At 52.8% G+C, this 15,402-nt stretch overlaps 1 protein-coding gene across 3 annotated transcripts in view; it reads right to left on the reverse strand.

Annotated features, from left to right (window-relative positions):
- Nucleotides 1-15,402, reverse strand: part of MORF4L1 (mortality factor 4 like 1) — a 104,499-nt gene that overhangs the window by 8,592 nt on the left and 80,505 nt on the right. For all 3 annotated transcript variants that reach the window (XM_075346092.1, XM_075346090.1, XM_075346091.1), the window contains one exon: nucleotides 3,812-3,896. In XM_075346092.1, the coding sequence (XP_075202207.1) occupies nucleotides 3,812-3,896 (85 nt within the window). The remainder of the gene's footprint in view (nucleotides 1-3,811; nucleotides 3,897-15,402) is intronic.

A 15,402-nucleotide genomic window follows, 5' to 3' on the forward strand; every position in this document is an offset into this window, starting at 1 on the left:
CAGTGGGGTGAGAAGGGAGCATGCTGGGAGCCCTATATGGGCCCTCTTTTCTTCCATCCGACATAGTCAGCAGCTGCTGCTGACTAAAAACAATGGAGCTATGCGTGCGTGTCTGACCTCCTGCGCACAAAGCTAAAACTGAGGAATCCGTACTCCTACGGGAGGGTGTATAGCCAGAAGGGGAGGGGCCTTACACTTTTAAGTGTAGTTCTTTGTGCGGCCTCCAGAGGCAGTAGCTATACACCCACTGTCTGGGTCTCCCAATTAGGAGCGAAAAAGAAAATTACATACTCAATGCGCTCTGGTGTGGCATTATTTGCGGAGCAGGCACCTAATGATGTCAAGTGAGGCCTTATAACGTCACACAAGGCTTATTGTGATTGAGGGACCTAGTCACAGGATGACGCTGAAGATCAGAAACTGTGCAGCAGGACAGTAACTAGAACTTATTAAATCGCCTTAAAAAAACAAAAAGCAAAAAAACTACTTGAAGGTTTATCCACTGATTGACTGTTTATCCTTATGTGTGATCGTCCAGAGTCCGACACCCGGCACCCCCAGAGATGAGGTTCTCTCTGTACTGGCAGCAGGAAATGCTCAGTTCTGGAGCTGCCCGGCCAACTGACAGTGGCCGAGGCCGGGTACTGCACATCCACGTCCCATTCACATCAATAGGAGGTGGAGGTGCAGTACCCAGCAGCGGCCACTTTCAGAAGTTGAGTTGGGGCAGCTCCGGAACTGAGCATTTCCTGCTGCCAGGACCAAGAACAGATGATCACTGTAGGTGCCGAGTGTCAAACCCCTGCCACACATGATGACCTATCCTAAGCATAAGCTATCAATGTAAAAGTAGTGAACAACCCCTTTAACACTAGAAGTTCCAGAAATTTCGAGCTCCATAGGGTTCCAATGGTAGAAAGGTCAAATGACCACTCTGTGGGACTTCTAGTGTTTAGGCAAATTCGATAAGCCTCAAAAGCTATTCAGTTATCTCTGATGATGTGCAGTTTATGCTACATAAATGCAAAGGCCTTCAGTATTTAGTGGCAACACTGCTTGCTGCTGCATTCCCTCAGTGATCAGCTGTAATCTGGGGAAACCTGGCAGCACGTGTTCAGTTCTTCTGCCACCACAGTGGAAAAAACAAAAACACACAAACAAAAACCAACTTCTCCCAGCATTGCCTGGACATATTGGCACTTATTCATCAATGTGATTATGCCACAGTTCTGATCAAAATCACTTTGAAAAGTCATCAGAATGGGTAGAGCTGGTGTGCGATGAGGGTGTGGTGCCACAGCTTGTCTTATTAGTGGCTTACCTTTCACCAGAAATCTTACTCTACCCCCTGACAGGCTTAGTGGGGGAGGTGCAATCTACTTGTCTAAACACTCCTAATTCAGTAAGAAATGTGTGCCTCTTAATGAATCAGGAGCGTATCACTCCAAAATGGCCCCTCATCAAGACTAGCGTGAACATCGCCATTAGGCCGGGGCCACACGGGGATTACTGCGATCCTCGCATGACACTCGGCTCACGCTGGCAGCACAGCCGGAAGCAAGTGTCATTGCGACTGAGGTCCGATCATACCACAGCTGAGGAGGGGAGGGAGGGATTTATTGCTTTCTCTCCTCCGTAGCCGGCTATTGCCATTCTCGCTCTGCACTCGCATTACACCAGTGTACTGCGAGTGCAGTGTGCTTTTACTCTCTCCTCATACGACTTGAATGGGTGCAAGAGAAACAAGGATCGCATTGCACCCGCAGCATGCTGCGACTGTTTTCTTGGTCCGATTAGGGCTGAGAAAATAATTGCTCATGTGTGATGGCACAGAGTAATATTGGTCCGAGTGGAATGTGATGTTTTATTGCACTCCACTCACTCAGATTTTCATGCCGTGTCGCTTAGGCCTTACTGTGCTTCATCTGTCAGAACTCTGAGAAAGGGGTTTACTTCAATTAAAGTCTATGATTTTTTTTATTTTTTTTTTTAATCCAACTAGACAATTACTTTAAAAGCACTTGGTAAAGAGAACCTATTTAATTCCCTGTTACTTTTAACATAAAGAAATACCCTGTAAATCAGTGGGTGGCTGGAGAATCCCACCAATCAAAACACACATGTATTGTTCAGAAAGTAGAAGCATGAAGATGGAGGGATGTACAGGCTCACAGAGCTATTTAGCCCATAAACCCCTGTGTGCATGCTCCTGCATCCTCAGCGGTGTATGAGTGATCTCCAAACCAGGACCCCCAATCATTACTTACACAAATCTTCAAAACTACACACTGGACAGATTGCGTGCACAAGATAAAAAAGGCAGCTTAGGTCAAAACAGCAGCCACCACTGAAGTGCTTAAAAGCATAAAACCAGTTTAAGGCCCTGTGCGCACTGGAAAACGGAATTTTCTCAAGAAAATTCCGCAGGCACTGAAAGATTACCGCACCTGCGGTAAAAAACCGCTACAAACCGCACACGAAAACCGCATGCAGTTTGCCGTGGTTTTACCGCGGTATTGCCACGTGCGGGTTGGTACATGTGTTTTATTGCATTCAATGCAATAAAGCACTTTGAAAAAAAAAAATAATAATTTCCTTCTGAGATAAATCGTAGATAGATAAATAGAGATAGATAGAGGACAGATCGCTGCATTTCTCCCGAGCGGTAGTGAGTTCACATTACCGGCCGTGGGAAATGCCCTGTAATTACCTCTGCTGTCTCGCTGCGAGGCTGCTTTCAGCAGTGTGTCAGTCGCGGCTGGATGCAAGCATCGCAGGATGAGGATTACGCCGGAGCTGTGTGTTTTGGGGGGTTAATAAAAGGGTGAACGAGGAGGCTTATTTGTGTTTTATTTAAAATAAAGGATTTTTCGGTGTGTGTTTCTTCACTTTACTTACGGGTTGATCATGTCAGCTGTCACATAGACGCTGCCATGATCAAGCCTGACTTAGTGGCGGCAATCTGCCGCCATTAACTCCTTATTACCCTGTCTGCCACCGCATCACGGCAACAGGAAGAGCTGGGGACACTCCGGTACTGCCGCATAATGGATGCGACAGTCCCGGGGCAGCTGCGGCTGATATTCTCGGCTGCAGGAGGAGTGGGGACATTAACCGTGGCCCTCGCCCTCCCCAGCCTGAGAATACCGGTGTGTGCTTACCTCGGCTGGAAGGTAAAAATACGGTGGAGAGCACGTGTTTTTTTTTCCTTCTATATTTCCGTTTGATTTGTATGTGTATTCTATGTGTCTGTGTGTGAGTGATGTGTGTGTTCTACGTCTGTGTGTGAGTGTGATGCGTTTACTCTCTGCTTCGCTTCCTCTTCCTGTAATGACATCACTTCCCTGCGGGATTTCACGATTACATTGCAGTCAATGAGTGAAATCCCGCAGGGACCTGCGGAAAAGAAGTGACATGCAATTGTTTTTGCTGCGGGAATCCCGCAGCAAAACATGCAGCTGTCAAATTCTGCATAGTGCGCACAGCATTTTTTTTCCCCATAGGTTTTGCTGGTGAATCACTGCAGAGATGTTATGAACATGTTCTGCAGCGAAACATGCAGCAAATCCGCGGGAAAAAACAGTAAGTGCGCACAGGGCCTACAGCATACTGCTAGGAGGAAAAAAAAGTCACTATTAACACCTCCCATCTCCCGCAGTAAGGATCGTAGTGTCAGGCAACCCTATCCCCACAATTCAGAAACTGATTTCATGACAAATCTTAAGAAAAAAAAAAATAAAAATACACATGATAAAGCATATACAGAACAGGAGAATTTATATTTACACTACCAGGTCCAGACATTACTCACTTTAGAAAGTCATGTAAATAGTTCAGAAGCAGAGCCAGGCTTTTCTCATCCAGGGGAGTGTAGGATAACATGGCTCCAATGCGAACTGAAATGCATCAATCACAATTACAGTTAAATGTGCTGACTCTTGCAATGTTCACTAAAAAGTGTTCAGTTATACATGTCCTCAAGACACTGCCACCTACATACAAAATACACCTGGATAGGATCAGCACACGCCTAAGGAACTTATTTTGCTGTGTGCCAGCACAAAAACAAGTGTGAAGCGACATCTCATTAGTCAAATACTTCACTTAAAAGGGAACCTGTCAGGTGCGATATACAGCCAGAACCACGAGCAGTTCTGAGTGCATATTGCTAATCCCTGCCTGTCCCTGTATACACTAGCATAGATAAAGATCTTTACAAAGAAGGGAATTTTGTTTACTTACCGTAAATTCCTTTTCTTCTAGCTCCTATTGGGAGACCCAGACAATTGGGTGTATAGCTTCTGCCTCCGGAGGCCACACAAAGTATTACACTTTAAAAAGTGTAACCCCTCCCCTCTGCCTATACACCCTCCTGTGGACCACGGGCTCCTCAGTTTTGGTGCAAAAGCAGGAAGGAGGAAACTTATAAATTGGTCTAAGGTAAATTCAATCCGAAGGATGTTCGGAGAACTGAAGACCATAACCCCAAAAGAACAACCAGCCCAAAGGGCACAGGGGTGGGTGCTGGGTCTCCCAATAGGAGCTAGAAGAAAAGGAATTTACGGTAAGTAAACAAAATTCCCTTCTTTGTCGCTCCATTGGGAGACCCAGACAATTGGGACGTCCAAAAGCAGTCCCTGGGTGGGTAAAAGAATACCTCAATAAGAAGAGCCGAAAACGGCCCCCTCTTACAGGTGGACAACCGCCGTCTGAAGGACTCGCCTACCTAGACTGGCGTCTGCCGAAGCATAGGTATGCACTTGATAGTGCTTCGTGAAAGTGTGCAGACTAGACGACGTAGCTGCCTGACACACCTGCTGAGCCGTTGCCCGGTGCCGCAATGCCCAGGACGCACCTACAGTTCTGGTAGAATGGCCTTTCAGCCCTGAAGGGAGCGGAAGGCCCGAAGAACGGTAGGCCTCGAGAATCGGTTCCTTGATCCACCGAGCCAAGGTCGACTTGGAGGCCTAAGAGTCCATACGCTGGCCAGCGACAAGGACAAAAAGCGCATCTGAACGGCGCAGGGGCGCCGTGCGAGACACGTAGAACCGGAGTGCTCTCACTAGATCCAAAGAGTGCAAAGAAGGGAATTTTGTTACTTACCGTAAATTCCTTTTCTTCTAGCTCTTATTGGGAGACCCAGACGATTGGGGTATAGCTACTGCCTCCGGAGGCCACACAAAGCACTACACCAAAAAGTGCAAGGCCCCTCCCCTTCTGGCTATACCCCCCGTGGTATCACGGGTTCTCCAGTTTTAGTGCCAAAGCAAGAAGGAGGAAAGCCAATAACTGGTTTAAACAAATTAACTCCGAGTAACATCGGAGAACTGAAAAACCGTTCAACATGAACAACATGTGTACCCGCAAACAACAAAAAAATCCCGAAGGACAACAGGGCGGGTGCTGGGTCTCCCAATAAGAGCTAGAAGAAAAGGAATTTACGGTAAGTAACAAAATTCCCTTCTTCTTCAGCGCTCTATTGGGAGACCCAGACGATTGGGACGTCCAAAAGCTGTCCCTGGGTGGGTAAAGAAATACCTCATGTTAGAGCTGCAAAACAGCCCTCCCCTACGGGGGTGTCACTGCCGCCTGCAGGACTCTTCTACCTAAGCTGGCATCCGCCGAAGCATAGGTATGCACCTGATAATGCTTGGTGAAAGTGTGCAGACTCGACCAGGTAGCTGCCTGGCACACTTGTTGAGCCGAAGCCTGGTGTCGTAATGCCCAGGACGCACCCACGGCTCTGGTTGAGTGGGCTTTTAGCCCTGAAGGAACCGGAAGCCCCGCAGAACGGTAGGCCTCTAGAATTGGTTCTTTGATCCATCGAGCCAGGGTGGCTTTAGAAGCCTGCAACCCCTTGCGCGGACCAGCGACAAGGACAAAAAGTGCATCGGAACAGCGCATGGGCGCCGTGCGGGAAATGTAGATTCTGAGTGCTCTCACCAGATCCAGCAAACGTAAGTCCTTTTCATACCGGTGAACCGGATGAGGACAAAAGGAAGGCAAGGATATATCCTGATTAAGATGAAACGAGGAGACGACCTTAGGGAGAAACTCCGGAATGGGGCGCAGCACTACCTTGTCCTGGTGGAACACCAGGAAGGGAGCCTTGGATGACAGAGCTGCCAGCTCCGACACTCGCCGAAGCGATGTGATCGCAACAAGAAACGCCACTTTCTGTGACAGGCGAGAAAAGGAAACTTCCTTCAGAGGCTCGAAAGGCGGCTTCTGGAGAGCAACTAGTACCCTGTTCAGATCCCATGGATCTAACGGCCGCCTGTACGGGGGCACAATATGACAGACCCCCTGCAGGAACGTGCGCACCTTAGGAAGACGTGCTAGACGCTTCTGAAAAAACACGGATAGTGCCGATACTTGCCCTTTAAGGGAGCTGAGCGACAAGCCCTTTTCTAACCCCGATTGCAGGAAAGAAAGAAAAGTGGGCAATGCAAATGGCCAGGGAGACACTCCCTGAGCGGAACACCAGGATAAGAAAATCTTCCACGTTCTGTGGTAGATCTTAGCAGAAGTCGACTTTCTAGCCTGTCTCATTGTGGCTACAACTCCTTGGGATAATCCTGCAGACGCTAGGATCCAGGACTCAATGGCCACACAGTCAGGTTCAGGGCCGCAGAATTCTGATGGAAAAACGGCCCTTGGGACAGTAAGTCTGGTCGGTCTGGAAGTGACCACGGTCGGCCGACCGTGAGATGCCACAGATCCGGATACCACGATCTCCTCGGCCAGTCTGGGGCGACGAGTATGACGCGGCTGCAATCGGATCTGATCTTGCGTAAGACTCTGGGCAAGAGTGCCAGAGGCGGGAATACGTATGGGAGCCGGAACTGCGACCAATCTTGTACTAAGGCGTCTGCCGCCAGAGCTCTTTGATCGCGCAACCTCGCCATAAATGCCGGGACCTTGTTGTTGTGCCGGGACGCCATTAGGTCGACGTCCGGCACTCCCCAGCGGCGACAGATTTCCTGAAACGCGTCCGGGTGAAGGGACCATTCCCCTGCGTCCATGCCCTGGCGACTGAGGAAGTCTGCTTCCCAGTTTTCGACGCCTGGGATGTGAACCGCGGATATGGTGGATGCTGTGTCTTCCACCCACATTAGAATGCGCCGGACTTCTTGGAAGGCTTGCCGACTGCGCGTCCCTCCTTGGTGGTTGATGTATGCCACCGCTGTGGAGTTGTCCGACTGGATTCGGATCTGCTTTCCTTCCAGCCACTGTTGGAAGGCTAGTAGGGCAAGATACACTGCCCTGATTTCCAGAACATTGATCTGAAGGGTGGACTCCTGCGGAGTCCACGTTCCCTGAGTCCTGTGGTGGAGAAAAACTGCTCCCCACCCTGACAGACTCGCATCTGTCATAACCACTGCCCAGGATGGGGGCAGGAAGGATCTTCCCTGAGACAATGAGGTGGGAAGGAGCCACCATGGTAGAGAGTCCTTGGCCGTCTGGGAAAGGGAGACTTTCCTGTCTAGTGACGTTGACTTTCCGTCCCATTGGCGGAGAATGTCCCATTGAAGTGGGCGCAGATGAAACTGCGCAAAGGGAACTGCTTCCATGGCTGCCACCATCTTCCCTAGGAAGTGCATGAGGCGCCGCAAGGGGTGCGACTGACCCTGAAGGAGAGATTGCACCCCTGTTTGTAGTGATCGCTGTTTGTTCAGCGGAAGCTTCACTATCGCTGCTAGAGTATGGAACTCCATGCCAAGATACGTGAGTGATTGGGTCGGTGACAGGATCGACTTTGGAAAGTTGATGATCCATCCGAAAGACTGTAGAGTCTCCAGCGTAGCATTCAGTCTGAGTTGGCATGTCTCTTGAGAGGGTGCCTTGACCAGTAGATCGTCTAGGTAAGGGATCACCGAGTGTCCCTGAGAGTGCAAGACTGCTACCACTGCCGCCATGACCTTGGTGAAGACCCGTGGGGCTGTCGCCAGACCGAATGGCAGAGCTACGAACTGAAGATGGTCGTCTCCTATCACAAAACGTAGAAAACGTTGATGTTCTGTAGCAATTGGCACGTGGAGATAAGCATCTTTGATGTCTATTGAGGCAAGGAAGTCTCCTCGAGACATTGAGGCAATGACAGATCGTAGGGTTTCCATCCGGAACCGCCTGGCGTGCACATGTTTGTTGAGCAGTTTTAGGTCCAGAACAGGACGGAATGAGCCGTCCTTTTTTGGAACCACAAAGAGATTGGAGTAAAACCCTCGACCCTGTTCCTGAGGGGGGACAGGGATCACTACTCCTTCCGCTCTTAGGGAGTCCACCGCCTGCCGCAGAGCATCTGCTCGGTCTGGATGTGGGGAGGTTCTGAAGAATCGGGCTGGAGGACGAGAACTGAACTCGATTCTGTACCCGCGAGACAAAATGTCTGTCACCCACCGGTCCTTGACCTGTGACAGCCAAATGTCGCAAAAGCGGGAGAGCCTGCCCCCGACCGGAGATTCGGCGGGAGGGGGCTGGAAGTCATGAGGTAGCCGCTTTGGAAGCGGTTCCTCCATTTGCTTTCTTGGGGCGTGCGTGAGCCCGCCAGGAATCTGAGTTTCTTTGCGTCCTCTGAGACCCTTTGGACGAGGTAAATGGTGTCTTGCCCGAACCTCGAAAGGACTGAAACCTCTGCTGCCACTTTTTCTGCTGAGGTTTGCTTGTTCTGGGCTGGGGTAAAGAAGAGTCTTTACCCTTGGACTGCTTAATGATGTCAGCCAATGGCTCGCCAAACAGTCTATCTCTAGATAAAGGCAAGCTGGTTAAACATTTTTTGGAACCAGCATCTGCCTTCCAGTCCCTTAACCACAAGGCTCTGCGCAAAACTACCGAATTGGCGGACGCCATTGAGGTGCGGCTGGTAGATTCTAGGACCGCATTGATAGCGTAAGACGCAAACGCAGACATCTGCGAGGTAAGGGACGCCACTTGTGGCACTGCTGGATGTATGATAGCATCCACTTTTGCTAAACCAGCTGAAATAGCCTGGAGAGCCCATACGGCTGCGAATGCCGGAGCAAACGACGCGCCGATAGCTTCATAGACAGATTTTAACCAAAGGTCCATCTGTCTGTCATTGGCATCTTTAAGTGAAGCGCCATCCTCCACTGCAACTATGGATCTAGCTGCAAGTTTGGAAATCGGGGGGTCTACCTTTGGACACTGGGTCCAGCGCTTGACCACATCAGGGGGGAAAGGATAACGTGTATCCCTAGAACGTTTAGAGAAACGTCTTTCTGGGTGAGCGTCGTGCTTCTGGATTGATTCTCTGAAGTCAGAGTGATCCAACAAAGCACTCAATTTACGCTTGGGATAGAGGAAACGAAACTTCTCCTGCTCTGCAGCTGCCTCTTCTGCTGAAGGGGCTGGGGGAGAAATATCTAAGCCTATTGATGGCTGAGATGAGGTCGTTTACCATGGCGTCCCCATCAGGGGTATCCAGGTTGAGAGGGGTTCCAGGAGTGGATTCCTGATCACTCTCTTCAGACACCTCACAGGGAGACTGATTGCGCTGAGACCCTGAGCAGTGTGATGACGTTGAGGGTCTTTCCCAGCGAGCTCGCTTAGGGTGGCTGGGGCTATCATCTGAGTCATAATCCTCAGCTTGTGAAGCCGGGGACCCCCTTGTAGTCTGGATTGGATCCAGCTGAGGGGGGCCAGAGGACAGAGACCTCGCCGAGTCCAAAGACTGAGCCCCAGACATGGATTGCAAAGTTTCAAGGATTTTTGTCATAGTCACAGACATTCTATCAGCAAAAACTGCAAAGTCTGTCTCTGGCGCCGGGGCAGAACTTACAAGCGTCTCAGCCTGGGTCACTACCTCTCCGGACTCCGGCTGGCGAAGCAGCACCGGATCGGAGCATTGCACACAATGGGGGTCATCGGAGCCTGCTGGTAGAGCAGCCCCACGTGCAGCACACGCAGTGTACACAGCCCTAGCCTTGGCAGCCTTGCGTTTTGTGGATGACATGTTGCTGCTTCCTCAGAGCGATCTGGGTATCCAGCCAGGAAGCGACCTCACAGTGCAAGAAATAAATAAATATATATATCTGGTGACACAGTACACCAATACACACTGAGGCACTAGAGGGGCCAGCTGAAATGCCGCTTACCGCCCGCTTAAGAGCGGGTGTGTGGTCGCCAAAAGCCCCCTAGTCCAGGTCTCCCAGAGCCTTGCGTCCTTCCTCCAGCCAGACTGCATGTAATGGCTGCCGGCGTCCTGGGAGAGGAGGGGGGGGCGGGCCCTGGGCGTTCCTGGCTAAGAGCGGGAAGCCTGCTTCCCTCTGTGCCTAGTGAGAGGGCTGGAGCATGTAAATCAGGCTCCAGCCCTCGTCGCTGCTGCGAAACAGCGTCTCTCCCCTACCCTGATTGACAGGGTGGGGGCGGGAACGAAGCGGAGCTAGGCCGCAAAAAGCCGGGGACTAAAGTTATAAACGCCGCCGCCGTAAAAGCGCGGTCGGCGTGTCCCCGGCGCACCACAAGTCACAGCAGCGCCGCCCGGTCCAGTGGGGGTCGGCGCTGCGTTCCCACAACACAAAGTCCCCCAGTAAACTGTAGGAACACTAACTCCAACGTTACGGTCCCCGGCGCACTACAACACCCAGCCAGCCCGGAGTGTGTCTGTGCCTGCCGGGGACACAGAGTACCTGTATGATGCAGGGCCTTGTCCCTGATTGTACTCCTGCTCCATATCCATCAGGTTCAAATGGGTCTGTGGATGGAGCCCGGCGTCAGAGCTTAGAGGCCGGCAGGATCCCACTTCCACAGAGCCCTACAAGGGGATGTGGAAGGAAAGCAGCATGTGGGGCTCCAGCCTCTGTACCAGCAATAGGTACCTCAACCGTACAACACCATCCACGGGTGAGACGGGAGCATGCTGGGGGCCCTATATGGGCCCTCTTTTCTTCCATCCGAAATAGTCAGCAGCTACTGCTGACTAAAATCTGTGGAGCTATGTATGGATGTCTGACCTCCTTCGCACAAAGCTTGAAAACTGGAGAACCCGTGATACCACGGGGGGTATAGCCAGAAGGGGAGGGGCCTTGCACTTTTTGGTGTAGTGCTTTGTGTGGCCTCCGGAGGCAGTAGCTATACCCCAATCGTCTGGGTCTCCCAATAGAGCGCTGAAGAAACCTTTTCACACTGGTGAATTGGATTAGGGCAACAGGAAGGCAAGGAGATATCCTGATTTAGATGAAAAGGAGATACCACCTTAGAGAGAAATTCTGGGACAGGACGAAGAACCACCTTATCCTGGTGGAAAACCAGGAAGGGAGCCTTGCATGACAGCGCTGCAAGCTCAGACACTCTCTGAAGAGATGTGACTGTCACCAGGAAGGCCACCTTCTGCAAAAGACGGGAGAGAGAGACATCCCGCAGCAGCTCAAAAGGCGGCTTTTGAAGAGCCGTCAGGACTCTGCTAAGATCCCAGGGTTCCAACGGACGTCTGCAAGGTGGGACCATGTGGCAGACCCCCTGCAGGAACGTGCGGACCTGCGGAAGCCTGGCTAGACGCTTTTGAAAGAAAAAACACGGAGAGCGTGGATACTTGGCCCTAGAGAGAGAGTCGAGGGACAACCCTTGTCCATTCCAAATTGTAGGAATGAAAGGAGTGTGGGTAAGGCAAACGGCCATGGAGGAAAGCCGTTATCAGCGCACCAGGATAGAAAGCCTTGCCAAGACCTGTAATAGATCTTGGCGGACGTTGGCTTCCTGGCTTGTCTCGTGGTGGCCATGACATCCTGAGATAACCCTGAAGACTCTAGGAGTCAGGGACCAATGGCCACCTAGTCAAGTTGAGGGCCACGGAATTCAGATGGAAAAATCGGGCCTTTTGACAGCAAGTCTGGGCGGACTGGAAGTGCCCACGGTTGACCCACCGTGAGATGCCACAGATCCGGATACCATGACAGTCTCGGCCAGACTGGAGCGACGAGAATGGTGCGACGGCAGTCGGACCTGATCCTGCGTAGTACCCTGGGCAGCATCACCAGAGGGGGAAACACATAAGGCAGTCGAAACTGCGACCAATCCTGGACTAAAGCGTCCGCTGCCAGAGGTCTGTGATCCTGAGACCGTGCCATGAAGGCCGGGACCTTGAGAGATCGACGTCCTGCGTTCCTCAGGGGCGATGGATCTCTCGAAGCACTTCTGGGTGCAGAGACCATTCCCCCGCGTCCATGCCCTGATGACTGAAAAGAAACTGCTTCCCAGTTTTCTACGCCCGGGATGTGAACTGCGGAGATGGTGGAGCCTGTGGTTTCCACCCACTGCAGAATCCGCCGGACTTCCTGGAAGGCTTGACGACTGCGAGTGCCGCCTTGGTTCGCGAACGGCACTGCCTCCATAGCTGCAACCATCTTCCCCAGGAAGTGCATGAGGCGCCTTAAGGGGAGTGACTGACTCCGAAGAAGTGATTTCACCCACACTTGCAGAGAAAGCTGTTTGTCCCTGGAGAGTCGCCAGAGCGACGGCAAGGCTTTGTTGACACGCCACCTGAGAAGGGGCCCAGAGGTGAAGAAACGAGCCGCAGGACGAGAACCGAACTCTATCCTGTAACCATGAGACAGAATGTCTCTCACCCATCGGTCTTGAACTTGTGGCCACCAGGCGCCGCCAAAGCGGGAGAGCCTGCCACCGACCGGGGATGCGGCTAGAGTAGGCCGAGAGCCATGAGGAGGCCGTTTTGGCGGCAGTGCCCCCTGCGGCCTTTTGGGGTCGTGACGTGGGCCGCCTCGCATATGAGTTCCTCTGGCCTTTCTCCGGCCTGTTGGACGAAGAAGAATATGGCTTGGCGGAGGGACGAAAGGACCGAAACCTCGATTGGATTTTTCTTTGCGGAGGTCTCTTAGGTTTGAACTGGGGTAAGGAGGAGACCTTTCCCTTGGATTCCTTATTAATATCATCCAATCGTCCACATGGCCCTGCGGACTGCCACGGAGTTAGCATATGCTACAGCCGTGCGGCTAGTGGAGTCCAGGACGGCGTTCGTGGCGCAGGACGAAAAAGCTGATGCCCGAGAGTCAAAGACGGAACATGCGGAGCAAAATTCCATGTGACAGCATTAAACTCCTTCAGACAAGCCTAGATTGCTTGGAGAGCCCACACAGCTGCAAAGGCTGGGGCGAAAGACGTGCCCGTGGCCTCATAGATGGACTTCGCTAAGAGCTCTATTTGTCAGTGGCATCCTTCAGGGATGAGCCATTTGCAACAGACACCACGGACCTAGCAGCCAATCTGGAGACTGGAGGATCCATCTTGGGAGAACGAGCCCAACTCTTAACGACTTCAGATGGAAAGGGGTAACGCGTGTCAGTGTGACGTGTAACCCAGCGCTTGTCCGGGACCGCTCCGGGTTTCTGGACAGCATCCCTTTAGTTAGAGTGATCAAAAAACGTATTGCGTGTACGTTTGGGGAACCGAAACTGGTGTTTCTCCTGCTGAGAAGCAGACTCCTCTACAGGAGGAGGCGGAGGAGAGCGAACCAGCACCTGGATGATGGACGAGATAAGATCATTTTAAGTCGTCCCCCTCAGGAGTATCAAGGTTAAGGGTGAAGTCAGGGCCAGAGCCCTGAGCTCCCCCGTCCGCCTCGTCTTCCTGAGAGTCCTCGAGCTGGGATCCCTAGCAGCGTGAGGAAGTCGGGGAAGAGTCCCAGCGAGACCGCTTAGCCGGTCTTGGACTGCGGTCCATGCAGGAGTCCTCCGCCTGAGACCTAGGGCTCAACCTGGGAGCGCGCTGCGGCGCTAACCAAGCGGGGCCTGGATGGGACAAGCTAACAGGGCCAGGGCCTGTGAAAGGTCCGGTCTATACTGCAATGCCTCAAGGAGCCTAGAAGACCATTTGATCATATGACTGAGGGCCAACACCGGTGACTCTGTCCCTGCAGCCTGCTCAGGGGGATCTACATGAGCCGAGGGGCCCACCAGTGCCCGAGGCTCCGGCTGAGCAAGCGAGGCAGGAGTCGAGCATTGCTCACAGTGAGGGTAGGTGTATCCCGCCGGTAACATAGCCCCACAAGAGGTACAGACCGCGAGAAAAACCTGTGCCTGTTGTGTCCTAGGAGAGTGACCACTGAAGGTTAAATGTGAACAAAGGGTATACAGTCTGTCCGAACCGAAATATATATAATATATACATATGTATCCGGCACCCTAGGGGGACCAGCACTGGGTGCTGTGTTCACCCTGAGCTCCCCTGAGAAGCACCCACCGGCAGAATGCCAGAAAATGGCCGCCGGAGCTCTCAGGGGAGGAGCGGGGCCGAGGGCGGCGCCAGCAAAGAGCGGGAGTCTGGGTTCCCCACAGTGGTCAGTGAGGGGGGAGGAAGACATGCAGGATGTTCCAGCCCTCACATCCGACGTCATGTCGGTAATCCCGCCCTTAGCCCTGACAGGCAGGCCCGGGGGCGGGATTTTCGCGACTAGGCCGCGGTGAAGCCGGGGACTAAATTTGAGGCCGCGCCCGACCAGCAGGCCCGGTCGGCGCGGAAGTCCACCTGCCTCCTCAGTTTACCACGGCTTCCGGGAAGAAGGTGCGCTCCCTGTACAGTCCCCAATGGGGACACAGAGTACCTTTAAGTAGCAGGGCCCGGTCCCTGGGGTTGAAGAGGCTCCGGTCCGGCAGGTTCCACCAGGGGCTGCGGATGGAGCACGGTCCCAGCAAATGGATGACCGCTCAGGTCCCACTTCTCCCAGCCGCATAAGGGATGGTGAAGGAGACGGCCTGTGGCTCCAGCCTCCGTACCCGCAATGGGTACAGTCTGGGGCCTCCACAGTGGCTCCAGCCGTCACATCCGACATCATGTCGGTAATCTCGCCCTTACCCCTGACAGGCAGGCCCCGGGGCGGGATTTTCGCGACTAGGCCGCGGTGAAGCCGGGGGCTCAAGTTGAGGCTGCGCCCGACAAGCAGGCCCGGTCGGCGCGGAAGTCCATCTGCCTCCTCAGTTATACGACTACCGCGGCCTCCGGGAAGAAGGTACGCTCCCTGTACAGTCCCCAATGGGGACACAGAGTACCTTTAAGTAGCAGGGCCCGGTCCCTGGGGTTGAAAAGGCTCCGGTCCGGCAGGTTCCACCAGGGGCTGCGGATGGAGCACGGTCCCAGTAAATGGATGACCGTTCAGGATCCCACTTCTCCCAGAGCCGCATAAGGGATGGTGAAGGAAAACGGCATGTGGCTCCAGCCTTTGTACCCGCAATGGGTACCTCAACCTTAACAACACCGCCGACATAGTGGGGTGAGAAGGGAGCATGCCGGGGACCCCGTGGGGGTCCTCTTTTCTTCCAACCGACAACTAAGTTATGAGAATGCATGAGTGGATGTGTGCCTCCTTCCACACAAAGCATAAAACTGAGGAGCCCGTGGTCCACGGGAGGGTGTATAGGCAGAGGGGAGGGG

The sequence above is a fragment of the Anomaloglossus baeobatrachus genome, chromosome 4 (genome assembly GCF_048569485.1).
Source record: "Anomaloglossus baeobatrachus isolate aAnoBae1 chromosome 4, aAnoBae1.hap1, whole genome shotgun sequence".
Lineage (NCBI taxonomy): Eukaryota > Metazoa > Chordata > Amphibia > Anura > Aromobatidae > Anomaloglossus > Anomaloglossus baeobatrachus.